Raw genomic sequence first — 26,318 nt, 5'->3', positions numbered from 1 at the left:
ATCTCGGAAGCTCAGCAACCAGAGTACAGAGCAAAGTTCTAAGCTCAGGACAGCGGGCTGATTAAGGCAGGACCATAAGGCCCTACCCACCCATGAGACATTCAGGACGGGACTCCAGATCTGAGAGGGCCTGGATCTGAAGCATGAGTCACCGGACCCGCCTTCTGAAAGTGGAGTGAGATTATGTCCTCTCAGGGTGGCCAGGAGAGAGGGGAGCTGGGACTACTGGCCACTAGTGAGCCTCTGTCAAGGTGGGTTCAGGAACTGGGCAAAGACAGTCAGCAGAAAGGTGGTATCGATGGAACCAGCGAGAAGGAGTTGAGAAATTTAGGGACAGAGGTTAATTCATTAACTCATCAATTCATTAATTAATATATCACTATCTAGCATTCTGTCTGTTTTCATGCCTTTGTTCACAGCATTATGCTCTTTGATCCATCGTGTTTAAATACCCCTTCTTCAACATGATGGTCAAATTCAGACACCTCCTAGCTGGTGTAATACTTGGGCTATCAAATCACACCTAGAGGGGTATATAAAGACTTTTAAAACCCACATTCACTTTATGATTATTTTAACTTCCTCTTCAAACACAGAACTACATACACTTAGATCCACAGGTATTATAAGTATGATGATGGGTCTTTTGTTTTGCTATTTTCGGTTAATATATGCTTACCTGACTGGCACAGCTCTGTGACTACCTCCCAACCCGGAGGGCAGGTGAAGAAGGCAGGGAGGAGGAGAGAGACTAACACACGCGGATTGTCTAATGTGCCTGAGGTCTTTAACATAAATGATCCCTTGGAAGGTAGGCATTTTTGTCTCCACTGTACAGATGGAAAAACAGAGGCTCAAAAAGTAAGGATAATGTACACGCAGCCATGATGTAGTAGAACTGAGATGCAAACAGAAGCCGTCCTCCAAAGCTCCTTCTCTTACCATTACCCCGTGGGAAATTACAGGCAGGGGAGGGACAGGAATGAAAACTTGCGAGGTTCTGGGGCTGCCGTGATGTGGGAAGGAAGATGCGGGTCCAAGGGAGCCTTCGGGATTTGAGAGGTGGAATAACCGGTTGTGGGGACTTCTTGGTTGCCTGCCCCTTTTTCTGGTGTGATTCACTTCCTGCTGCCCTCTGTACTCCTTCACGGCCCTCTGGAGAGAAAGAGGCGTCTGGTCCCTTAGGACGAGAAGGAACGGCGAGGTCAGGTCATATGCCTCTGAACGCTGGGTGACGCATCTACCAAACCCGAGCTAGAACCTCAGACCTCTGACTCTGTTGTCACAGCACCAGGTCGGTGCTGCTCCCTCGTCCCCGGACTCCCAGACCCCTCAGCTCAGAAGCACGCTGACCCACTCCTGCTGCTGGCTCCTGGCTGTGCTGAGTGAGGTGGTGATGTGTGTCCCAGAGGTGCCTTTTGCATCCTGCCAAGGGGTTATTTGCTTTCTATGTATAGGCTCCTTACAAGGACACACCCTGTGTAACACAACACTAGCTGATTTCCTGATTGTGCAGTGAGTGCATTTGTCGCTCTGCCTGCCTGGGCCAGGGACTCCTTTATCAGAGAAGGAGCAGGTGTGCGTGCGTGTGCGCGTGCGCGTGCCCGTGCGTGGGTTCCCACAGTCTTTTGTGGGCTGTCTTCCTTCTGCTCTGCTCAGCGGGGACCCTCCTCTCTGCAGAGGGCTGTGTGCTCGAGAAGGCTGGAGGCGGTGTGGCAAGACACGAAAATAGATCTCCTGGCTTTTGGGGGGGAAATGCCAAAAGATTTTTAAAGTACCAGGAGTCCCCTCCCTTGGAAGAAAAAGCCGAGCAGGGTGAATAGCAAAGAGGGGGACTGATCCCCAGAAATGCAATGTGACTGACAGCAGTTGAGACACCCCAGCAGCAGGGACCGGCGTCTTCCGTGTGTCCATCAGGTAGGCGAGAGGAGACACAGATGGATCAGAGGCTGCTCTGTGTAGAGGCAGCGGTGGTTGTGTGTTCTTGGCTTTGCCCTCTTGTCAGTGGTCTTTATTCTGGGCTTGGGAGACTGTTGTTTGGTAATCCCACGAAGAGGAAGTAGCCAGCCAGGAGAGGATCTAATTTAAGATATGTTATTTCCAGGCTTTTGAGGTTGGAACGTGGTGGATGGAGGGTTATAGAATCGGGAACATGATAAACAGGGTAATACTTATAGTCAAAATACCATGTCTTGAATTGGTGGGATACCTCAAAGGGCACGAAGTGCGTTCTTGTCTGCAGTGCCGTGTAAGGCCTGAAGCTGCCTGCGGGGCTGTGAGCGGGGCCCTCCCGCTGCGGCGTCCCGGCGCCTGGCCGCCCTGCCCTCCCTCCCTTTGCTCCTCTAACAGAGCAGGCTTCTGGGGAGGAGCCGAGATACAGTTTAGGCTTCCTCACCATTACTGTACATCACGTGCGTTTCAGGAACTCCTGCCGACAGGTAAAATTAAGCAAGAAAAGCTGACAGGCTCTGTCTTGACAAAAGCTTTTGTTTCAACAGGGTCAGGACTCCCAGGCAACAGGCTGAGAGCCTCTCCTTTTTATGGTTCAAAAAGCACTTCAAGGCCCGGGTGCCTAGGAAGGTGGAGGAGGCTGAGGGTGAGGACCATCCCTGTCTCCCGTATCTGAGAAGAGCGGGAGGAAGGGATGCTCTCTGGGGAACCACCTCTCCTCTCCGCCTCTTCTGCACCAGCAGATTATAATCCCTGTGTGGGCGGCGAGTTACCTACATCAGTCTGATTCCCTGGGTTTAGAGGGCCGCCTCGTCAGTGAGCCCTCCCATTCACTTTTGTCCACTCATGAGTGCGCTTCGGGGAGAGGTGGAGCCCGAGGCACTGACATCCAGCAGAGCAACCCTAATTATTAGTCCGGAGCTCTGGCCCTGGGAGTTCTGGCCCCTTCCTGGCCCTCAGGCTCGCAGTGGAAGGTTGCTAATCCTGGAAACCAGGCCCTTTCCCTTGAAATAGAATTGGGCTCAGCTCCAGGAACATGAACAAACTAAGAAAATGGTCCAGGATTCCATAATCTGGTGAGTACGGGAAACCGTTTCTGATTCGACACTTATTTTCAGGATGCAGTGTGAAGACAGACGTGCAGACATGCCCCTGAACGACCTTAGAGAACAAGCAGGCAGATTCTTCTCACCTGTCCTTTCCGATTTATGGTATAGTTGTTGGTGAAATTCGGTTTCAGCATATGGTTTCCATGATTCTTTGGATTCTGACATAATTCCTTCTTGACACCATGTTTCTTGTCCATTTGAGTGACAGGTGCACATGAGTGGTGAAGTCGTTTCAGGAAAATTGGTTTTGAAATCAAAAGACTGGAGTTTGAAACTTTTTTGGCCATTTACTTGCTTTTTTTTTTCTTCTTTTTTTTCCTCTGGCTAATTCAGAACTGAATTCCTCTGAACCTCAGTGTCCTCCTGTGTGTGAAAGGGCGCTCATTTTCAGAATGTTGCAGATAGGTAACTGGAATCCTCTGGATCTGAGCAGTTCCTCTCTATCTTGCTTCCAACTTAACATGGTCACTCCATTAAGTGACTTTTGGGGGCTGGACAGCTCAGAGGTAGGGGTGATGGCGGAAGCAGAGGGAAGGCTGAGTGACTGAGGGAGAAGGCAGACTGTCTCCGACTCAGGGACCCTCTCCATATATTTTCTCTTCCTCTGCCCCGTAGCCCACAGCTACTAAGGACACCCTCAACCCAGCGCGGTGCCCGTCTAGGCAAGCGGGTCACTTGCCTGTATAAGAGAACATCGCTGGCAGATCAGCTTGTGTTGACAGGCAGGTGGTAAGGTTGAGGATGAGGCTGGCACGACAGATTTAATCACACCTTATGGAACTGGGACCAGATGTCATAGAGTCGATCAAGAAATTTCTCACAACATAGAGGCAGAGTACAGGAGAACGCATCTAATTTTTACAGTTCTATTTGTTGATAAATTTTGGTAAGAATCTCTTCTGGATGCTCATGAGAAAATTGCTGATTATGTCAGGGCCATTATTGTGCTGACCAAACCGAACTGTCACTAGTGGGAGTTCTGTTGTTGTTGAAAAAGAACTCTTTCTTTGTGTAATTAAAACAGATGCAAAAATGCAGTATGGCATTGTACTTTCCTTGTAGATATGTGTCAGAGTTGGGAGAGTTAATATTTAGCTCGGTTCTAGCTATGGTCATTAACTTCCATGGTCTCCAGGCTATAGTCTTGCAAAAATTTGGGGTGGATTTTGCTTCCCATTTTACTTTCGTTCTCTTTCTATTTGAATCTCTGTCTTTGTAGTGAGATTTATCAGTCTAGGTCCTCATTTCAAGAGGGGAACTCAACTTTTTAAGATGCTAAAGTCAGAACCAACTGAGAAGAGGAAAAATAAGGAATGACAGCCACAAATGAGGCAATAATATTGCTTTAATTAGAGCCCTTCTGGCTGAGACTTGGCACTGTGGGTGTGTGTAAACTATAGGCAAACTATGTACCTATTTTCCAGCCGCCAGAGTTATCGGAATTAACAATTTCACCACTTCACTGGACCTTTGATCTCAGTGCCCTGCACCTAGTAATACGTGGCACTAAAGAGAGGACTTGAAATCTGCCCCAACTGTTCATTCCTTGTCTGAATTAGCTTTGTATCCAAATGAAAATAAATGTTTTGTTTAGAAAATAAGTCAAACACAGTAAAAGAAAATTAGACTATAATACAGGATGTAGACTTTTCCCACATAACCCATGGACCACAATTGTTCAGACAGGTGCTGTGAACATTTACTTGAGCCCCGGAGCAGGAGTCTCAGGTAGGCGGGGAGCCTTTAAAAATAATCTGAGAAACAATAGCATGAAAGCAAAAGGCATGTAGACTAGTGTTTTATATACTTAAGGGTTTCCTCTTAAGAGAAGAAGCAGAAGCCAATGTATTTTTTTTTTCTTTTAACACAGCGAGATATAATCAAAGGGGACAGAGTATGGGTCATATTGTACAGAAATGTTGGACAGGAATATTCTTCTAATAGATGGGTTAGAATCCAGCCCATAGGAAGGGTCATCCCAGAAGGTTCTGGCATCTAGACATGCCTTTTCTTAGCTTGACACAGAACGGGAGGCCCAGACACGTGGTAATTGAACATTAATGGCAAAGAAAAAAATGTAGAGAGGAATATCGTTGTTACAAGTGAATATAAGAATTTTGTGATCTCAGTGCTTTGGTGAGCTCTGTGTGGCTTTCACGGACAGATGGGTACACCTGGCATGTATTCCTTAAAAATTCTCGACTTGTTTGGTATCTTATAGGTGCCTATAGCCAAATGGTGAGAACCTTGTTTAGGAAATGCAATAGAAGGTCATGCTGCGTCCAGCAGTGGGTGCTGCGGAGTAAGTGTGGTATCGGGGTGGGAGGATAAGCTTGGGTTTGGGTCCCTGGGTGTGGTTATGTTTACACATGTGGTGTCATTGGATGTGGCCACCCTGAGCAGCTCTACGTGGGGACATGTGCACAGGGCTTCCCATTTCACGTTCCAGTTTGTACCAGCGGGTGTGTAGTTTGGTTTCTGGGCAGAGCTCACGAGTCGGAGCTGGCTGCTGAATGGCTCTCCCTCTTGTGCTGTGGTAGGAGATTATGTCACAGAAGAGACTCCCAGGTAGCCAAGCCCATTAAACTGGCTGCTCCCTGAATGAAAATAATTACGTCTGATCATGCACCGTAAAGGAAGCAAGAGGGAAGAAAAACAAGAATGACAATGGCAGGGACACATTTTCAAATTACGTTAAAACTCTTCTGGCTGAGCTCATGTTTTAAGACCTTCTCCTTTGCTCCACCTTCTCAAGGCATGTTGCTTCCTGCCCTTTTATGAGCACTTTCCCTTTCGTGTGGTCTTGTGGAATTGCGGGAACGTCCACCTTGCCCTTTTGACTTACAAAATAGATGAGATGGACTTTGTGATCTTATTATTCACTGACTGCATAGATCCCTTGCTCTGTGCAATCCCACAGATAAGAATTTCCCTCTCTCTCTGCAATGTTCCTCCTTCTCGCTACTCCTCTGTTTATTTGGGCTTCTGTCAACCAGCCACCTGCCTGTCCTCTGAGTTCTAAGGGAACTGTTTAACTCTCAGCCCCTCAGATGAGCTCACAGAGCTCCAGGAATGGTGAAGAGAAGGCTCAGCTGGCTGGGAGGTTCCTTCACATGTGTGTTTCAGGCACTGAGACACTGCTTCAATACAGATCATCGTGGTTCTTCGTATCAGTAAGAAAGCACAACATGTAGCAGAAGGCAGCATAATATGGCTAATGTCACACATGTACAATATAGCATAATATCATATAAGCTACAATTACGATTTTTTAAAATTTGACCTTGTTATCAAATCACTACAAAACTAGAGCACATATTTACAGTTACCTAGACAGTAGAAAATTACAATATTTTGTTTCTGATCAATGAGAATTGAAGAAGTTGGTTTTGCGGGCCACAGAATCAGGCTAACCAAGGGCAAAGTAAAGTTTGTGCAAATATGGAAGAGTGGTAACCACCAGTTCTCTTCAAAAAGAAAGAATCAGGTTTTTGGGAATATGCTAATTATACAGAATTATATAGAAACACGTGCTGATTATATAGAGTTGAAAGCGATGAACATAAAGAATCTCTGGCCAGGTAAACACGAAACTAGTAACTATAGTCTGCTTGGAGGAGAACTGGGAACTGGATAGATGGAGAAGAAGGAGGTGGGAGGCAGATTTTTATCTTTTGGGGTGGGTATGCCATTTTATATTTTTATTTTTGAATCAAATAAGTAGATTTCCTTTTTGTTTAAAAAAGAGAGAAAGAGAAGATGGCTTAGTACAGACACTTGTTTTAATCTATACATTGGTAAGAATGAGTGTCTGCATCTGTCTATATATGATGGGCAGGGAAGGCTCCTTGGAGCGCTGAGAGCTGTAGAATTAAATAGTTTCTATGCTATCTGTTGATTGGTAGTGAGAATGCAGTGGGGAGAGGACGTTTCAGAGAAAGAAAGCAAATGTATAATTCATCTCGCTTGAGATCTGCCAACTATTCATTGTCTGACTTAGCTTTGTATAAAAATGGAATAAAGTGTTTTGTTTTAAAAAATGGGTGATACATAGAAAAAGAAAATCAGACTTGCTTAAGGACTATAACAAGGATAACTCTTTCTCACAAAACCCATGGACCACAATTGTGCACCGTTCATGAACTTGACCACTGGAGCAGGAGTCTAGGGTAGGAGGGGAGCCTTTAAAATAATTTGAGAAACAATGGCATGAAAAGGTAAGACCAGATCAGCACTGTGTTAACCATATAAAAGAAAAAAATGGCAGGAAAAAACAAGTTCTTCCAGTCTGAATAGCAGGTGGATGGCTGGAGATGAGCTGGTGGCTTAGAGAGTTCCAAGTAGCTGTGTACCTAGTAACTAGTGATCTGCAGAGGTGGTTTAAAATTCTGTGTGTGTTCGCTTTTTTCAGAACGACTCGGTCCTTGGGAATTATTCTCTGCTGTGCTCTGGGCATTCTCTGTGGGTCAAGTGCTGAAGTGGACAGCTGCGCGGCGATGGGAGACGAGAGGGGCATGACACGGACACTGCTGGAATGCAGTCTCAGTGACAAGCTGTGTAGTAAGTAGAGATATGCTAGAGATGTCTGTCCTCGGATTTCAGGGCGACGGAGATTAAGATCGGAAGAGATTCTGCAAGGAAGATCGTTTGATTTCTGACAGAAACGATGACGGTGGTGATGACAGGAATTGGCACTAGAGGCCACTGTCTTTGAAGTGGGGGTGAGTGGCAACCGTACAGCCAGATGGGCTTCGTCCTTCTTCTCAGTAGGAAAAATGAGAGAAGAGGCACAGAGCATCCTTGATGGGCTAAGAAACAGGGTCACTGGGGTTTCAGATCAAGGAGCTGATTCCACTTGTGGTTGCACTGAATGAAAGTAGAGGGGCCAGAAGCAAGAGACGATCGTGTCACGTAGGGTGAGCTAGGACTGGTGGGCAGGGGAGTGCTGTGGCCATCAGGTTAGCCTGCTCCTTCAGCCTCTTCTCTTCTTGCTTGACTTCCTGCCTAGTTGTCCGGGAGCAGCAGTATGAAATCATCATCATCCCAACCCTCCTGGTTGGCATCTTCCTCATCCTCCTTGGGGTCATCCTGTGGCTTTTTATCAGAGAACAAAGAGCCCAACAACAGCCTCCTGGACGCCGAGGTAAAGTTCACACTGGAACTGGGCAGTGGCTTGGGGCAGATAAAGGTGACAGAAGATAAGACCTATGCCTCAGTGAGCCCAGGTCTAGAGGTCCCTGCAGTGAGGTAGGGGATATGGGTCTCCTCCTATGGAGTTGAGAGGGGGTGAACTTTTCTCTAGGGAGTCATGAGTAAAAATTAAATATATGCTTGTTAGCTGAAAGAAGAGTAGGCAATAGAGGCCTCATGTAACCTGCTTCTGTCTTCTTTGTCCTACTGTACAAATCTTTGGCCATGTGAGTGTCTAAGGATTAGGGAGGAAGACCTATTGGGTGACACCCAAGGCTCTGTAACATTGAGCTTTGAAGGATGACATTTTACTCTGTAATACAGTCCAACCCTGTTCTGTGCTTCTGGAATTTATGACGAAAAGGGATAGCCTTCATAATAGTCTTTGAAGCATTAGGTAGGCGATGATAACACACTGTTCTGGAGTACCGCTGAGCATATAATTAAAGGGCATCCGCTCATACATGAAACTCAGGGACAAAAGAAGGAGAAACATATCCTGACAGTGACATGAAACTCCGTAGTGGCTGATCCTTACTCCTTCTCTAAACTGTATCCCAATTTTCTTATCATTCACTCTTACAGAAAACTTCTCAAAGAAGTTGCCTTAACTCCCTCTCACTGCTTCTGCCTATCACGTTCTCTTTTGAACTTACTAAAACAAGGCTTCTCCCCGACCAGTTCACCCGAACAACTCTTTCCAAGATTACCAGCGACAGCTAGGTTGAGTCTTCATAACCTCTCAAAAGCATTTGAAATGATTTTGCACTTCCTCCTTCTTCAAGTACTTTCTACGTTTGTTCTAAATCTGCAGTCACTACCTAACTGATCTAATTTTCAGTCTTAACGGATTCAAATACTTTCTTCCTTCTGATTATAGTCCCCTTGAATTCCAGATTCTCATACTAAACCACCTACTTTGCAGTTGTGACCTAGTACACATCTAAGATGTATTATGTGTTGAACAAAGGTCCTGAAATCCCCTCACAATGCCCTCCCCCAGTGGCCTTCCTTATCTCAGTAAATGGCAAGCCCCGCTCCCTGTGTTCAGTCTAAAACCTTGAAGGTGTCCTTGACTCCTCTTTCTCTCACACTCCATATCCAGACCATTAGCAAATCCTGTTAACTCTGCCTTCAAAATAGACTCAAGCCATTCTCACCTCTCACAGATAATTGTAATCCTAGCTGGCTTCCCTGCTTCTGCCCCTATCGCTTTTTCCTTTTATGCTAGGCATCCACTGTGCCTCTGAGCTAGACCCTCCCCCCACCCACCCCAGAATGATTCTTTTAAGGTGTCAGTCAGTCCTGTTAACTCTCTGCTTGAAACCCTCCAGTAGCTTCCCATCTTAGAATGAAAAAGACAACATTCTTTCAATGACCCTACATGATCTGGGCCCTCTCTGGCCTCATCTCCTGTAACCCGCCAATTATCCCACTTGGTTCCAGGGGCACTGATTTCATTACTCTTCCTCAAACATGCCAAGTGAGCGCCTTCCTCAGTACTTTTGCACTCCGTGTTCACTTTGTCAATAATGCTCATCCTGATACCAGTATGGTTTGCTCTCTCCTTGCTTCCAGGTATTTCTCAAAACTGGTCTCATCAGAAAGGCCTTTCCTCACCTTCCAGCACACAATTGCATCACTGATGTGATAATCCCCCTCTTTTCCTCCATAACACTCCTCACCTGGTATATTATTATCTGGCAAGTAAGTGTCATAAGAATCTTTGCCTTATTCCCATCACCTAGAATAGTGCCTGGCACGTAGGAGGTGGTCTTTGTTGAATAAATGAGTTAATGAATGAATGGAGATATAATGAAAAGAACAAATGTCTCTTTTCCAATGGAGAAAAGTCGGCTTAGAATGGGGGAAAGTACCAGAAGACTTTTTTTGACTGAGACGCTAGGAAATACAGATTAATTTGACCTTGGGGACAACTTGAGGGAAGAATAACCATGGCTTAGAGTTGAGTAGTTATCCATACCACCCCTCCCCGCATCTTTGGAAGCCATTTGATTGACTTAAATGATCGTCCCCACTGGCAGTTACCACCAGTAACTTTTGGTGTCTGTGGTTTGATATAGTATGAATATCTCCATACTATACTCATTCCAAATCCTCGGGAAGACTGAAAGGAATGTCACTACCAGTTTCCAGAGGTCCACTTGAGTTGTCTTAGAAGTAATGGGATTATTATAAAAGTTTCACAAGGTTTGTACTGATGCTGGCTCATAGAGAAGCACCAGAACGTATCTTCACATCAGCCAGAGAGAAGATTGCTAACGGGCTTCCTTGCGGGGTTACTCCAGGTGCTGCCTTCCTGGAGTCCCTGGGCTAGAGCAAAGCTGGTTAGTGTCACTTCTTTGTTCTAGGCATTGCCCATGTGCCATCTTCTAGAGGTGTAAGCCAGGAAGCAGCAGGACATGGAGGAAGTGTGTTTGTACCACTTAAGGAGACATCGGTGGAAAGCCTTCTACAAACTTCCACACGTGCCCTGGCTAAGCTGCAGGTGCCCCGGGAGCAACTCTCTGAAAACCCGGAGCAAATCCACAATGGTAGTTATGGGGCCATCTATCGGACCAAGATATATACTGGGGACCCTGCTAAGGCCAAGAGTGTTGTCCTCAAGGCTTTAAAAGGTAAAAGGACAAGTGTTGGACTTTCTTTCCTTTTAACATTTTTACTGTGCGCCCACAACAGTGAATGCTAACAGGCTTTGCAGACATTGAGACGTTAATCAGCAGATGGTTGTGATGACAGTTGGGCTCAGAATCAGAACTGGGAGCAGAAAATAAAACTCGTGATGGAAATGTTCTTCTTCCGGTCTTTTCCTAGCTAACAGTTTCCTAGCTATCAAGCTGTTAGAACTGATTTTTGCATATTGGCTGATACCGTATTTTTCTTTTTTTTCCTTTTTTTTTTTTTTTTTTTTTTGCCGATACTCATGATCTGGACCAGTAATGATGGATACATAAAAGAGGACAAGGATAGGAATAGCAAGAATATTCCTCAAAAAGCATAGACAGTAAAAATATTTTAATGTGAACAGAACACTTGTCTATTTAGGCAGAGGAAGCCCTATGTTTCTGTTATCTTTGACAAAAGATCAGCGACACTGAAGATGATCTTCTAATTGACTCTCTTTCTACTTGCTTTTTGTCTACAATCACTCCCCTGTGACACCCTGAAATTTGTCACCTGAGGTTGCTTGCTGCCTCACACCTCCCATTTTACTGGTGATACTCTGACTGCTCACTCCCCGTGGCTCTTCTGTCCTCCACAGAGCCAGCCGGGCTCCAAGACGTGCAGGATTTCTTAGGCCGAATCCAATTCTATCAGTACCTGGGGAAGCACAAGAACCTGGTACAGCTGGAAGGCTGCTGCACAGAAAAGCTGCCGCTCTACATGGTGCTGGAGGACGTGGCCCCAGGGGACCTGCTCAGCTTTCTCTGGACCTGTCGCCGGGTGAGCAGTAGGAGGGTGTAAGGAAGGAAAGGCCTTACCTGGCTGATAAGCTGTTCACACATCAATTAGCCTGAAAGACGGCAAAATAGAGAGATATTATGATAGCATAACAGAGTGATTATCACCATCCAATAGAATTTTTTATATTGATAGAATATCTGCTCTGTCTCATATGGTAGCCACTAATCACAGGTGGCCGTGGAATCCTTGAAATGTGGCTGATATGACTAAGAAGCTGAAGTTTCAATTTAATTTAATTTTGAATAATATATGTTCAGATAGCCACCCGTGGCTCACAGGTTCCACACTGCGCAGTGCAGAGGTAAAGAAGTGGACGATCGGCTCCATCTCCTACTAGCTGTGTGACTCAGGGCAAGCCACTTCTCCGAGCCTGAGTCTTCTGAATCTGTAAAGTAGGAGTAATAATAATTACTAAACTTCAGACATTATGTTTGTAAAAACATAGTGACTGGTACTCAAATGTAAGCAGTCAAAATGGTAGCTGTTGTAACGATAATTGCATAACAGCGTAACTACTGTTAGTGATAATTTCATTGTTGTTAGTGTTAGGTGTGTCTGTCTTTCTGTAACATCACCCTAGTGTGCCAGGGCTGAGGTGAGAAGAAATTCAGCCTGCAAGTTTTTGCATCTCCAATCCACATTTTTAAAAACGAAGACGTGCAGAAATCTCCGGGCTACAGTGCAAGTCGCTTTCCTTACACTTTCCCCACTTCTCTATCCATCCCCCTTTTTGAAGTGCTGTTTTCCTAGTTAGCGCCTCGCTTGCTGATGAACAGAGTTCAGTATTAATCGCGCCTCCCCAGCATGCTGACTGCCGTGTTACTAAATGTATGTGGAGAGAGGACGCTGTTGACCTCTTCCATCCAGCAGTGCCAATAAGACAGTGTGCACATCATGAGATTTGGAACCTTTTTCAGAGGTTATCCATCTGTCACATGGTCTGTCTCTAACCTCACCAGCTTCTGTTTTTCAAACTACATGCTTGTCGATTTCAGATCGTTTTTGTGTGCCTTTCTCATCACACCTGACTTCTCCCTTCCCTCCTCTGTGTCCACTCACGCTTCAGATCTCCGCAAGAGCTTTCCTTACTCCTCCAGCAGAATCGGCTCTCTTTCCTCCAGCATCATATGCTCTTTTGCGTTTCTTTCATGGCACTTATAGGTACGTATTTATGTATGATTATTTGGTTCTGATTCCTGAGTGTCTGCCACCCTACAAGCTCCAGGAGGCAGCAGACATTTATTTTACTCACTTTTGTATTGAGTTCCTGAGATGGAATCTGGCACCTAGTAGGCATTCAATCAAGATGTGTTGAGTTAATGTGCTTAATTAATCTCTAACACACACACATACTCCGCGTCAGGAAAACTGCTGCTTTACCTGATGGCTAGTTTTATATAAACCTTTTTCTCATCTGCTATTCTGTTCTTCCTTCATTCTGCTATCCATCTACATTCTTTATTGTTTCCCTGCTCCAATAAATCACTGTCTTTGTCTGCATACTGGAGAATCTCTCACAGCAGTCTCTTGTTCAATCTTATAGTCTGTATGTTTATGTATTTTTCTTTTTTTAAGTCTTGATAACTGCATTTAAGAATGTCTCCGCCCGTTTTTTCTTTCAAATCTCTTCATGTCATTTGATGTGACGCCTTTTTCTCTATCTCTTTAGGACGTGATGACCATGGATGGCCTTCTCTATGACCTCACAGAAAAACAAATATATCACATTGGGAAGCAGGTTCTCTTGGCTTTGGTAAGGCTGGGGAAGATGACAACAGGTGGCAGGGATTCTTCTGTGTGTCCTGTGCCTGGCATTTGATGTCATATTTCTCATGTTTCTATTCCTCAATGGGGTATATGTTATAAAGTCAGATGAAAGTTGGTGGGCAGAAACTCAAGCCCTGATAAATTGTTTTCAGTTCTTTCTTTATGAAATTGTTTAGATAACAGAATTCAGGATTGGTAATTCTAGGCAGAGAGCAGTCAATTTGGGGTTTTTAGAAGGAACAGGAAGGGTTTTAAAAGGTTTCTCAGTCTTACAGGTCAAAAGCCAGGGCCAAGAGCTATAAGTCCACTTCCCGATTTATACTAATATTAACAGATGTACGAGGGAAAAGGGAAGCAAAGTGAGAGAAGACATGGGGAGAAACTGAATGGGTGAAAGGCTACAGAAGAAGGAAGTTTATAATTTATACCTGAAAAACAAGAAATACGAGTTCAGAACATGTGCGGTTGGAGACTTGCTTTGATACCATATGTGATAGGAAATGCACATACCTGAAAAAGAACAGGGAACAAGTGGAAGACGAGGAAGGGAAGGGGCGACAACGTGACCGTTTCTTGATTTTAAACTAACGTAAATAAACAGGGAAGAGAAAGAACTCAAGGTTTAAGAGAAAAAATTACCTTTACTGAATTACAAATTTAGATGACTATCTCTATGAGATTATTTAGATAATTGTGTTTAGAATCAGCATTTGTTACAGAAAATCAGGGCTCTGTGAAGCCACTGCTTTAAGGCTTTGATACTCCTTGCCACTTCGAGGTGCGAAGTATACCAGAGCTCTGCACGGACCCAGGGAAGGCCTAGGGAAGAAGAGGCAGTGAGGTGAGAGAAGGCTCCGGCTGAAGTTCTCATGGGGCAGAGGAGAGGGCACAGCACACAGATAAATGTTCACGGTGGTGTTTGGAGGGCCTAACTGGTATGTTTTCTTGATAAAGGCAGGGTGTCAGGATAGAGTCTGCCTTGCATCCTGAACCGTCATTGCGGGGATGTTCCGAGGGATCACACAGGCGTGTTCCTCAGAGCCCTAGGCTACCAGTTATAACATGCTATTTCCCTTACTTTTAACAATTCAGGATCAGTACATTCCTTAATTCTTCTCATTACCATATAATTTCTTTGTTCTAAGAGCTCACCAGAGACCAAAACAAACAAAACAAACCAAAACCAAACCCAACCCAACCCCAAACCCTGCTAGCCACTGTTCGCTTCACTGTCACCGATGGGAAATCTCCAACTTCAGCCTTTTGTTTTTTCACACCGCGCTTGTTTCATCGTCTCAGACCCGAGGCTCTAGCTCTTCCATCACGGGTGGGTTTTCAGCTTCTCTGTGTGCCTGGAATAGCTCGGTTGTTGGGGAAATGATTTCAGCACGTCGGTGTCATCCACGTACAGTGATTCTCAGGTGCCTTACTGGCTGTGCAGGGACCACTTTGATACTTCTTAAAAATATAGATTCCTAGGTCCCTCCTCCTAGATTTTGGTTAAGTACACCCTGGGTGAACATCTTACATCTTATGAATTTATTAAGCTCTTGGGCAATTCTGATGTGCAGCCTGGCCTGAAAAGTGTTAGCAGAGTTTGTAGTTCTGCCTGTGAATTAGAACAGCTGACTGTGGTCACCACCTCTTGGTAACTGTGTAGCTTTGCATAATCATTTAGATTTATCTAAAAGTTACTTCCCTAACTTGCCTCATCAAGTTATTTTAGGGACAAAATGAAACTATGTTAAAACTCTATGTAAATTTATTATTATGCCACTCAGTTTTGCTCTGTGCTCTGTATATGGCCTTGTTTGGGGGCTGCTGCTAGACACTGGCAACCTGCTCCCCTTCCCATCATGTAGCTGGGTCTTAGCTGAGAGGAACGTGGAATCAGGCCAAGGTCAGGGCTTGATGCAGAGTTGGGGATTACACTTTGCAAACTCAGTACTAATATGACTTGGATTATCTGTTCAGTTTGGTGATCCTAAACACAATGCAAAAATGTCTGATTCATGATAAATAATTGGAAGTGATATGTCGTCATTAATGAGACTTGTGCAGAGTGGAAAATGTCCTCTTTTCGAGGATCCCTGGGACTGCTTCTCTTTATCTGTGACCCAAGCCGTGACCTCAGACAGCTGACCCATCTTTGATCTTACGTGGACAGGAATTTCTCCAGGAGAAGCATCTGTTCCATGGGGATGTGGCAGCCAGGAACGTCCTGATCCAGTGCGATCTCACCGCTAAGCTCTGTGGCCTGGGCCTGGCTTATGAAATCCACTCCCGAGGGGCCATCTCCTCTACTGGCTCGGTACCTCTCAAGTGGCTTGCCCCGGAGCGGCTTCTGCTGAGAGCAGCCGGCATCAAGGGAGACGTGTACGGTTTGTTCCTGCCCTCTGGGTTTCTTCCTCTCTTGACCTGGGTGTCCTCCAATCCCTGAACACGCCTGGGTCTGTTGTCAGTTCTGTCTACACACGCCATCTCTGCTCAGAAGTCAGACAAATGCGCAAGCGAAAATGTGCATTACATGCCAGGGCATCTGGCTGCGGTCCTTGTCAGTGCCCTTTGAAGTATTCCCTCTGTATTAGACCAGAAGCTCTAAGTAGGAGGGAAAAAAGAAAAATGAAAAGATTATTCAAGTCAATACCTGAGAACTTAACCTCAGAGTTTGTTTTATCTGAAAGAGGTAGGTCTGCTTCATCAAAATTTAAACTAGAAATTGTTAAACTAAAAGACTATATTTATATATATATATTTATATATATATAAAATAAATATAAATATATATATTTATTTTAATTTAAAACAGATGAATGGATATTTATCCATCATTTGGAGGAGGGCCAGGGGGATAGACCTGCTATGCTAAATGAAGTTACATTTTGTGTTTCTTGTACAAACAGCATGCATAATGAATTATTTTTGAATTTCAGTTTGGGATGATTCTGGGTGAGAAACTTGAAAACAACTGGGATGTAATTTGACTGTAGACCTTTATTGTTAATTTTTTCCCCAGTTTTCTACAGTCGTCTCAGTCACACCATTTGACAGCATTTTCTTTTTGCAGCTTAGTTTTATAGAATTTTTTCAAAGCATTCAAGCTAGTTTCCAGGGAGCTAATACTTTTCAGCATTTATATTTAATCAGCTTACGTGGTATTTAATTGATTACATGATTACAGTTACACGTATGATTGGCATAAACAGGATTGTAAAGAATCACAATTGACTTTTGGTAACCACGACACTCAGCTGCTTGGAGAAGCACATAGACGTAATGCAGAATATCTCACTTAATCTGTTACATAACTTGAATGTTCTATGCCGCAGAGGAAACTTGGAACATCAGTTAACGTGGTGAGTCAATTAGGAGACTGCTTCTTTATTCCACTGCTGCGTCACTGACAGCTTTTCAGTAGAGGTCTGGGAGTAACAAGCTTAACTGGGAAATACTGCTTATTTATTGGGGATATTACAGAATACTGAAATGTACATCTCTCAAATCATATGGCTCAGGCAAATACCTATGCCAATTATGTATAAATCTTGCTCTGTTAATGTTTTTCCTAGGTTTCCTAGATCAACAATAAAACTTGCTTAGCCTTGTGCTAAGAATAAAGGCTGGAATTTCAGCAGGAAGAAATGGAAAGGATGAAAAAGACAGAGGGGAATTTCTGTATGTTTGGGTGAATCTGTTTGCATGTTTGCATGAACATTCATGCAATCTGGCAAATAACAGTAAACATGTTACTGTGGAATATGGAAGAACGGAGACATACATCCAGTTCTCAAAGAGATTAGGCTCCGAGGGCACTGGAGAGAAACACTTTGTAATGGCTCTACGACTCTGCTTATTGTATCATCCCTCGATTCCCCCTTCACTGCCTTACGATGCAGTTCTTACTGAAGGTCTCTGATATTTAAGTGAGCTCTCCTTACGAAAGGCAGAAAGAGCAATTAAGTGAATGGCTTTGTTGCTTTTACAGCTGGTCCTTTGGGCTCCTGCTCTATGAGATGGTGACTCTAGGTAAGGAGGATCCCCAAAGCCGTGTGCACCTGTTTAGAGACAGGCAAGGGCGTTCACTTGGGTGGTGGATGACAGGTGCTGTGAGAGGGGCTTTCAGTACAGTCCCTGGGAGTCCAGCTGGGCTGATGTGGAACCCAAGCCTGATTTGTAAGGGAGTCTTGTGAAGTTGTGACTCTCTGTCCCTCTCCCCTCGCCCTTCTTTTTAACTCTCTTTTGCTTTCCTTCTCTTTCTTTTCCCCAAGACTTTACCAATTCCAAGAGATGTTTTAAAATCCAAGGATGAGTCTAAGAGTAATCTTGCAAAAATATAAAAATACGGCCTTTAGACTTATTCATCCATTTGATTGAGAAACTACAGCACCTTCTCACGTTTGGGAAGCAGACAGTGGATCTTCTTTCTTACTTTGCTTTATTTTGTTACTTTCCTAAAGACTCAGCATTCTCCTAAATTATCAGTTCCCTTCCAAACACCTTTCTTTCCCCCCTAAATTCTCTAAAGCTATAGCCTTCCTTACTTGGTCACCAGGGAGCAACTAAATTATAGCTATTATTTTTCCTATGGCTCTGCATTTTGCAGGCAATTAGCCCCCAGGGGTGGAGGGCAGTGTTAGTTACAGGTCATGTTCGAGAGGATGCTGAGGTTTTCTTGCTACTCTCATTCCTTCCATCCCTACAGGGGCGCCTCCATACCCCGAAGTCCCTCCTACCAGCATCCTGCCATATCTCCAAAGAGGGAAGATAATGAAGAGACCTAGTAGCTGCACACACACCATGTGAGTGTCTTTTAAAGGCCGACTCTTCTCTCATTTCAAATTCTTTTTGCTCCTCATCAATCACACCCTTTCCGACATGGCTCAGGTGAGCCCCAGCAGTCACTATGTGCTAATGTACAGCCTTAATCCAAATCTATGCAGTAAAACACATCCGCTCACATATATGCACATCACATATATGTACGTGTATACACACATATAAACACAGACACAATATTGAGGCAACCACTGGCTACTATATTAGAAATTTAAGTTTTCTAAAACTGATAAAACTTAGTTCCTCTGGAAGCTTTAAAACCAGACCAAACCAAATCCAAGTACAGCAGTGTTTTATGTTTAAATGTCAGTCTCAGAGCCTGCCAACCTCAGTTCTACTAGAGCTGTCTTGACTTGACGAAACGTCTTTGAAAACAGACCATGTTATATATTCTCTATAAACTGGACTGAAGAAAAGACAGACTACAGGTGATAAATACTTTTATCTAGATTAAAGCAGTTTCCTGGAGAAGCTAAATAACACAGGAGGGACAGGACCTGAATTAATGGAAGGGGCATCTAATTACATTATCTGAAATTAGTGTGAATCGTATTATTCCATAACTTCTTATTTTTCCTGCTGCAGCGGAGCTGTTACTGGTAGATGTGTTACAGCAATGGTCTGGAATACTGCAAGTTACTAATATCTAAAGATGAAAACACTTAATTTCTGAAAGAGTTTTTGGCAATGGGAAAAAAAAGCCTGCTCTGTCATTCTGATTGTAGCTTAAGAAATCTTTAGTCATTCCTGTTGCCCTGTTGAGAAGATGACATTAACACACTTAGGAGGATGAGAAAGAATATTATCCTCTGAGAATATGGCAGGCATATCTGGGCCCGGAGCGAGAAGAGGGACACCTGCCGAGCGGGTTGATGGGTTTCACGCGGCTTGGTGATTAAGCTCGCGATCTAAGGGTTATGATATGCATGTTGGCTGGAAATGATTTGACTGAATGTGCTATGCACGATTAAGAATAAGATGTACATGCTTACGTGCATGGGGCAGATAGTTTTATGCACGATGTACATATAGCACGCGAAGCGTGCTGTGACACAGATCAAAGAACTGTAGGGTGTTTTTTGTTAAGGTCTGTTAGGAGAGGAGACATGACTTTCAGACTCGCCTCGTCAAGGAAGTCTGTTTCACTCGTTTCCCTTTCAGGTATGGTATCATGAAGTCCTGCTGGCGTTGGAGCGAGGACAGCCGCCCGTCACTTGAAGAGCTACGCTCACGCCTGGAAACTGCCGCTCGGACAGCAAATGACAAGGCTGTGCTGCAAGTACCAGAGCTGGTGGTGCCGGAACTGTATGCAGCCGTGGCTGGCATCAGCGTGGAGAGTCTCTCCTACACCTACAGCATCCTCTGATGATCCTGCGGCAACACACATTTCTGGGCGATCAGAAACTCTTGGAACCAATTCCTCCAAGAACAGAGAATAGACTTTCTAGTGGGACATAAAGGGAGAAATGGACATGGATCCTGGATTTTCTCCCACATATTTCCCTAGAAACCTGAAATGATGGTAGATAAGGCTGCACACGCCGTAGAATCCTTGAGACTGAGAAATATAATTTCATTTCTCTGTTAAATTTCTGCTGTTCAGGTCTGAAGACACAGGGCAGATGGGGTGGACTGTGTCATTGCAAGGGAGGTTTTAGAAATCTGCAGTGTTTGTCTTAGCATGGCACAGATAATCCTCCCGCCACAGGCTGGTTTCCTCCTGAAACGTGCTTCTATCTAGGCAATTATAAGGTCCAGAACATTGGAATCATATGAGGGAACAGAAAGCCGATAAAGAAGTTGATGAGAAGAAAAATGTAGGTTCTGTTTGCTCAGGAGTATAGATGTGGACCAAGGGCATCCGTTAGAGAGAAGATGGAGGAACGACAAGTCTTCAGTCTCATTCCCCCATGCAGGGCTGGAGGAGACCCATGAAGGAAGCTCCGAGTCTCCCCTGGGGTACAGATAGGAGAAATATGATCCCCTTTGATCTAATTCTGATACAGGTAAACACTGTTGGTACTTCTTTTAACCAGAAGCTGGAGGAATCATTTCATGATTAAGAACATTCAACATGTTCTTAATGTTCATCAGGCTGGCTTCCTGGTCCATGAGACAAGGGAGATTGAGCCCAAAGAGACAGGTCGGTGATGAATATACTGTGTATGTATTTAATATGGGAAATATGGAAACCAAGCAAGAGTGCTTAGGAGATCAGACTGTCTTTAACAAGGGCTAGGAAAGGATGTAATCTGAGATGGAAGGACGGTAGCTTCCTTCCGATGATGTACTGTGAACCTTGTTTCATTAAATTAGTATTTATTAAGTGAAAATAAGCTTTTCTGGTTATACAGTTGCCAAAATCTCTACAATATGGAAGACAAAAGTAAACAAATGGAAATTAATGTCAATAGAAAAATTCAAGAGGCAATCTACATTGTCAGAAAAGGGATTCCTCACGTGTTCTGCAGGGGTAACACCCCCCTCACAAGGTTGTTGTGAGGACTGAATGAGAGTATGCATTTGTACAGTATCTGGTATATATTGTGTGCTCAATAAATGTTAATCTCCTTACTGCCCCTCTTCCTATCCTAGAATTTTTCATATCTTTTTCGTTTAACATCGACTGTGGCCAAGAAGAGAACCCGGGTCTGTCAGTCACACTACAAAGCGGGACACGCTTAAAGATGAGTGTGGTACAAATGCCACGTGACTAAAACGATGACGGCATTATTTTCGTGTGAGGTCTGGATGATGAGTCACCTCCTACTACACCAAAACACTGAAAGTATGATGATGATGACAATTCAGTTGAACATGTGACCTGTGATTTTAAAGAATGCTTTAGATACTCTAGAAGTGACGCCTAAGGCTGCTGTGGGAAAGATGACTGGCAGCTGAAAAGTTTGCAGAAGTTAGAATCCTGATGGAGTCATGATGAGTCAGCCAACTGAATAATGATTCTTGCACCTGTAGCAATACCACAGCGACTAGTCAGGATCTGAACGGGTGGTGAGTAGCAGCAGAGAGAAGGGGGGTCGAGTGGCTCGGCACAAAACGATAAAGTCCTATGGAATCTCGCGGTTGCTTTTCAGCTGTTCACTTAAGTCAAATTTTCAAAATATTTATTTATTCATTCAACTGTTTTCAAAGAATTGAGTGTTAAGGCCAACTGTGCCAGACACTGTGCTAGGTGTTGGATAAGAGAACAGCTCTGGATTACAGTCTGGACTACAGAGCTTTGGATTTACAGTTTCTTCAGATAAAAGAAACAGAGAGCTTTGGATTACGAGAGACGTTATATACGTATTTGGATGGGTACGTGTTAACTACAGATTGTGGTGAGTCCTCTGAAGAGAAAGTATAGGACAGTAGAAGGGAGCATCAGGTGGGGACCTCCCTGAAGAAGTGGTATTTAAACTGAGCCCTTAGGGATGGGTAAATAAGCCTGCCCGTAAGAAGAGCTTTCCAGAAGGACTGTGTATATGAAAACTCAGAGGCAAGAAAAAAAGCACTTGGAGGAGCTGCAAGGAGGATGGGGGCAGAGGGAGGTAGGAGAGCTGCTCCTAACGAGATGCAGCATCGCCCTTTCACGCTGTATGTTAATGTTTGTTTTGGGAGGAGGCAAAGAGGCAGACAATTGCTATTTTGAATCATATTTGTATTTTCTGGATATAGGTCTGGAAAACGGGACACAGTAATTGTTTCTTCCAAGAAAACTGGGTCTTTTCTTCACTTGGCCAGGCTTTTTCTAAAAGGGGGTTTATATTTCTGCCATCTTTGACTTACTGGCCAAACCAGGTATTTCCTAATGATAGGAATGAAACTTTACCATTTAATCATTTTGAATCTGGGTTAGGATTTTTGATTTTTTGGATTCCCTCCTCCTTCAGTCTTTTTTTTTCTTCTTCAATTTATGCTTTATTCTTTAAAAAAAATTTCCAACATAGTTAGGAACTGAGCAAATCCTCACCTGGATACCATGTCTAACTGAAACTTCACAATGTAATTGAACTTAGAATAGTCTGAACTATTTTCAAATCATGTTCATGCACGACACTAGATTTAAGTATTTTGTTATTAAAATTGAATAATGATGCTTTTTCCCACTATTTTAAAAGAAAAAGTAAGTTAATGAACTGAATCCTCTAAATCTTAACCTTGCTGTAACAACAGTTTTGTTTTACCGTGACTCATTTAAAGAAATGAATACATATACAATGGAAGACCGGGAGAACAGCCTATTATGCCTGATTTAGCAGACTGGTTTTACTTGTTTGGGAAATAAGAGTTAGTGGTTATGCTATGTGTTAGAAGCATAGAATATTGTCATAGGCTGAAAAAATATTAGTCTAAATAATGGAATTGAATATATCATCACGTCATAATAATCTAGCAATAGTTTCAAGTGCTCACCACGTATAAACATATCTGAGAAACAATGGTGTGAAAGGTTTGGTGTTTCTGCATGAATGGTGGTTCTCTTATCCACTGGATGGTTAAAAAGACACATGATTAAAGTAGAGAGGTCTATTACAAAAGAGAGGAGAGAAAGGTGGGTGGATAGAATAAAGACTGAAATGCACCATAGTCATTCTGACATTTCAAAACATTTAAATTACCTTAGAATATTGTTTTAGACCATATAATATTCTTGATTTGTGACTCTGATCAATTTAATGGAATGAAATAGCCCTCACAGCTTTTGTTCTGTAAATACAAAATCAAAACTACTCAAAAGCTACTGATAAAATAAAGAAAGCAAATGAAACCCACAAATATCCTCTCTAGTGTTTATCACAGGAAAGTCAGAACATGTTTCCAAAAATTGTAAGTAGGAATAGTTTGATAATTTTAAATAGTGGGGCAAAAGAGGGGTGAGGACAGAGCAGACAAGAGATCAAAGGAAGAGATTAGATGCAGGAAAAATCAAAACATTTTAAAAGGGTAAATTAACATTTGTAAGAAATAATCATCTCTGACCATAGTCCTCTGACTTGGTTCATCACCATGAAGCCGAAAGCAACAAACTTGAAAACACTAGTGGGAAAAATCATTATTTTATCAATGAATATTGTGTATTTGATTAAATCATTAAGCTTTGCTTTCAGCTGGAGTTGGAAAATAAAATGTTTATTTCTTAATTATTTCACAAGGGTTTTTTTAAAGCTAACCACAGATACATTGCATTAGCAAAGGCAGAAATGGTTCTTTTATGTGGCTTCAGTTAAACAGCCCATTTATTTTCATAAATCAACTGTGGAAATATGCCCTGGTTTGAAGCCGAGAGCCACTGAGACTGAGATTTCTCAATGTTCCAAAAATATTTTCACTATTTCCAGCCCACATAAAAGTATATGAAATCGTTCTTACATAATGTCATTGTCCAACAACGGTAGCCACTAGACACATGTGGCTATTTAAATGTTAATTTAATTAACACAAATTAAATAACATTAAAAAGAAAAAATTCAGTTCCAGGCTCACTAACCACATGTCAAGTGCTCACCAGCCATTTGGAACATTTCCACAGCTCTGGTGTATAACATCTGAGAAGACCGCAATACGCAAATGCTTTATCCTGTTCCAACCCTTACCGTGAAGCAAGAGATAGACATTCTGGCTTTTTTTTTTTTTTTTTTTTTTTTTTTTTTGCTAAATGTAGGAAGGATTAAGTAAGTAAAGTAAGTATATTTTCACATTTCATCTTAAAAACAGAATTAAAGAGGATTAGTCTTGAGCTCAGTCTTTTTAGGGGATAAAAACAGTAACTGGCTACAGATAGAGATCTTAACACTATGCATCCATAGGCTTTGCTTACACAGTCCCAGTCCTGGTATCTGCAGCTCGAGTTAGGGAAGGATGAAGATGAACACTGGGACACGTGCCAACAATCTGAAGGAACTGCATTAGGAAATCCAAAGACCGAATGAAGCTCCCATCAAAAAACAAACTATATGGATCACTATCTATATTTTCAGAGATACCATGGAATATTGTGGTCAAGTTTCTGTGGGTTATTGTTACTTTTGTGTGTGGGTGGGGGGGTAATTAGGTTTACTTATTTATTTATTTTAATGGAGGTACTGGGGATTGAACCCAGGACCTCCTGCCTACTAAGCATGCACTCTACCACTGAGCTACACCCTCCTTGCTCTGTGGGTTATTTTTGTGGTAAGTTCAGTGACTGACTCATCCCAGTTTGCCTGGGACTTTCCAGGTTTTAAAACAGAAAGTCCCACATCCTGGGAAACTCCTCAGTCCCAGACAAACTGGAAAGGTTAGTCGCTCTAGTGGCAAGGGACGGTGCTTTATGTTTCTTGTGTATCTTCCATAATGGCAGCCTACAGTGGGGACTGAATAATTTTTCTATATTCATATTTATACAATGGTTAATTCAGATTTCTACATTGACAGGTATACAATTGCTAGTCCAGACTCCACACAACCTGCCCAGTTTGCCTTTCTGGTTTTTCCACTTCCATGAACCTTATGTCCTAACTATACTGAACTTCTTGGCTTTCCCAAGTTAGGCATTTTTATACCACTGTGCCTTCGCTCAGGCTGTTTGCTTTTCCACCTTTCTGAACACAAACTGAACTTATTCAACAAGGTCCAATTCAAATAGCACACCTTGTCCCAAGCCCCCCCCCCCCCCCAACCCCGGGTCACTTTCTTCAACTTCCCCCTCCCCCAGTAAAGGGACCTGTTTTCTCTGCTGTATTATCAGAATTAAAAAAAAAAAATCTTTCTTATAGCATTTGCTTCCTTGGGCTAATAAGTGTCTACATGTTTGTCTTCTAGACTACAAGTGCAAAGGACTTTTTTTTTTATTACCAGTGCCCAACCATTTCTGGCACATAGGAAATACCTGTTATAACTCATTATATAATGTTTTATAAATTTTAAACCTTATTTTATATGCAGTATCTCATTTGATCCTCAACAACTCTGTGTGCTTGGCAAGCTGACTGCAGTACATTTGGTTGGTGAATAAGCAGGCTTAGAGATAGCTCCTTAACCAAGGTTAGGCAGAGTAAGTAATGGAAATGAATCCCTGGTCTTCTGACTGCCCCTCTTTCTACTAAATCCCACTGAAGGTGAAAAGTCATCTAACAGCCGGGATTATCCTGTGTGTTGGTAAAAGAAAAGTGATCAAAACCATTTGAAAAAACAGGCTTTGAGTAAAGTTTCCCTTGTCTTTCCCCATCCTTCAAAACTCATCCCAGAGGAGCATTTCTTCACTTCCCCAATTTAATTCTGTCTGGTTAAGAAACGTGGGCTAAACCATTTGATCTTAAGTCAAATTGCCAAAACCCCAGAGGCCACTGAAGAGTAACCCTGAGTATACCTATGTTCATGTATGACTGAAGCACAGTGCTGCACACCAGAAATCGACACATTGTAAACTGACTATAGTTCAATAAAAATATATATACAAAAAAAAGTAACCCTTACTGAATGAAGCAAGTTTTACTATCAAAGGAACCCTTTTTACCACGACTGTCAGAGATGTTCAGTTTCAACGTGTCTTTTAAAAATTTCGGACCTCCAGCTTGATGGAATTCTTCCTACTTTGTCTCTATTACTATCGGCTTCCAGATGCAACCATTGTCCGATGGGGAAGGGCCCGAGTTAAGAATTTAGCAGGGGGGAGGGCTGCATTCCAGATCTGCCCCTCAGGTTCTGGCTTTATCTTTATTTATTCCCCTAATCAAAGCGCAGTGGAGCCACACCCCCCTCACAGGATGCCGCGCGCATTAGAGACCCGAAAAGTCAGAGCGACGTGCAAACTTTAGTTCTAGGCGCATAACAAATGCTTTCATATTTTCACACTTCTGTGCCTTCCTACTATAATTTTGGAAATAACACGCTTCCTACCCCAACAAAGCAAAGTTCACGTCGTTGCCGCCCTCCTCCGGCGCCTCCGGGCCGCTCACGCGAGACGTCGCCCGAGAGGCGGAAAGGGCGCGCACGCAG

The 26,318-nt window shown here is 43.2% G+C and overlaps 1 protein-coding gene and 1 long non-coding RNA gene across 6 annotated transcripts in view; one reads left to right on the top strand and one right to left on the bottom strand.

Moving 5' to 3' along the window:
- The window catches only part of STYK1 (serine/threonine/tyrosine kinase 1), a 34,406-nt gene extending 12,557 nt beyond the window's left edge, over positions 1-21,849 (top strand). For 3 of the 5 annotated variants that reach the window (XM_010986215.3, XM_010986211.3, XM_064479043.1), the window contains exons 2-10: positions 7,471-7,619; positions 8,068-8,202; positions 10,622-10,888; positions 11,533-11,714; positions 13,405-13,488; positions 15,670-15,878; positions 17,488-17,528; positions 18,205-18,301; positions 19,500-21,849. In XM_010986215.3, the coding sequence (XP_010984517.1) occupies positions 7,556-7,619; positions 8,068-8,202; positions 10,622-10,888; positions 11,533-11,714; positions 13,405-13,488; positions 15,670-15,878; positions 17,488-17,528; positions 18,205-18,301; positions 19,500-19,704 (1,284 nt within the window). In that variant the 5' untranslated portion in view covers positions 7,471-7,555 and the 3' untranslated portion in view covers positions 19,705-21,849. Of the gene's footprint in view, positions 1-1,680; positions 1,918-2,883; positions 3,027-7,470; positions 7,620-8,067; positions 8,203-10,621; positions 10,889-11,532; positions 11,715-13,404; positions 13,489-15,669; positions 15,879-17,487; positions 17,529-18,204; positions 18,302-19,499 lie in introns of those variants that run through there. The other 2 variants (XM_010986210.3, XM_010986212.3) reach the window with 2 other exon arrangements.
- Positions 11,709-26,299, bottom strand: LOC116150359 (uncharacterized). Its single transcript, XR_004134078.2, has 3 exons — positions 26,220-26,299; positions 13,931-16,100; positions 11,709-12,120 (listed from the first exon to the last, which is right to left on the bottom strand). It is a non-coding gene; the product is annotated as an uncharacterized LOC116150359 (long non-coding RNA).
- Positions 26,300-26,318: the final 19 nt, after the last annotated feature.

Source organism: Camelus dromedarius, chromosome 25, assembly GCF_036321535.1.
Source record: "Camelus dromedarius isolate mCamDro1 chromosome 25, mCamDro1.pat, whole genome shotgun sequence".
Lineage (NCBI taxonomy): Eukaryota > Metazoa > Chordata > Mammalia > Artiodactyla > Camelidae > Camelus > Camelus dromedarius.
This window is presented reverse-complemented; position numbering and strand designations above follow the sequence as displayed.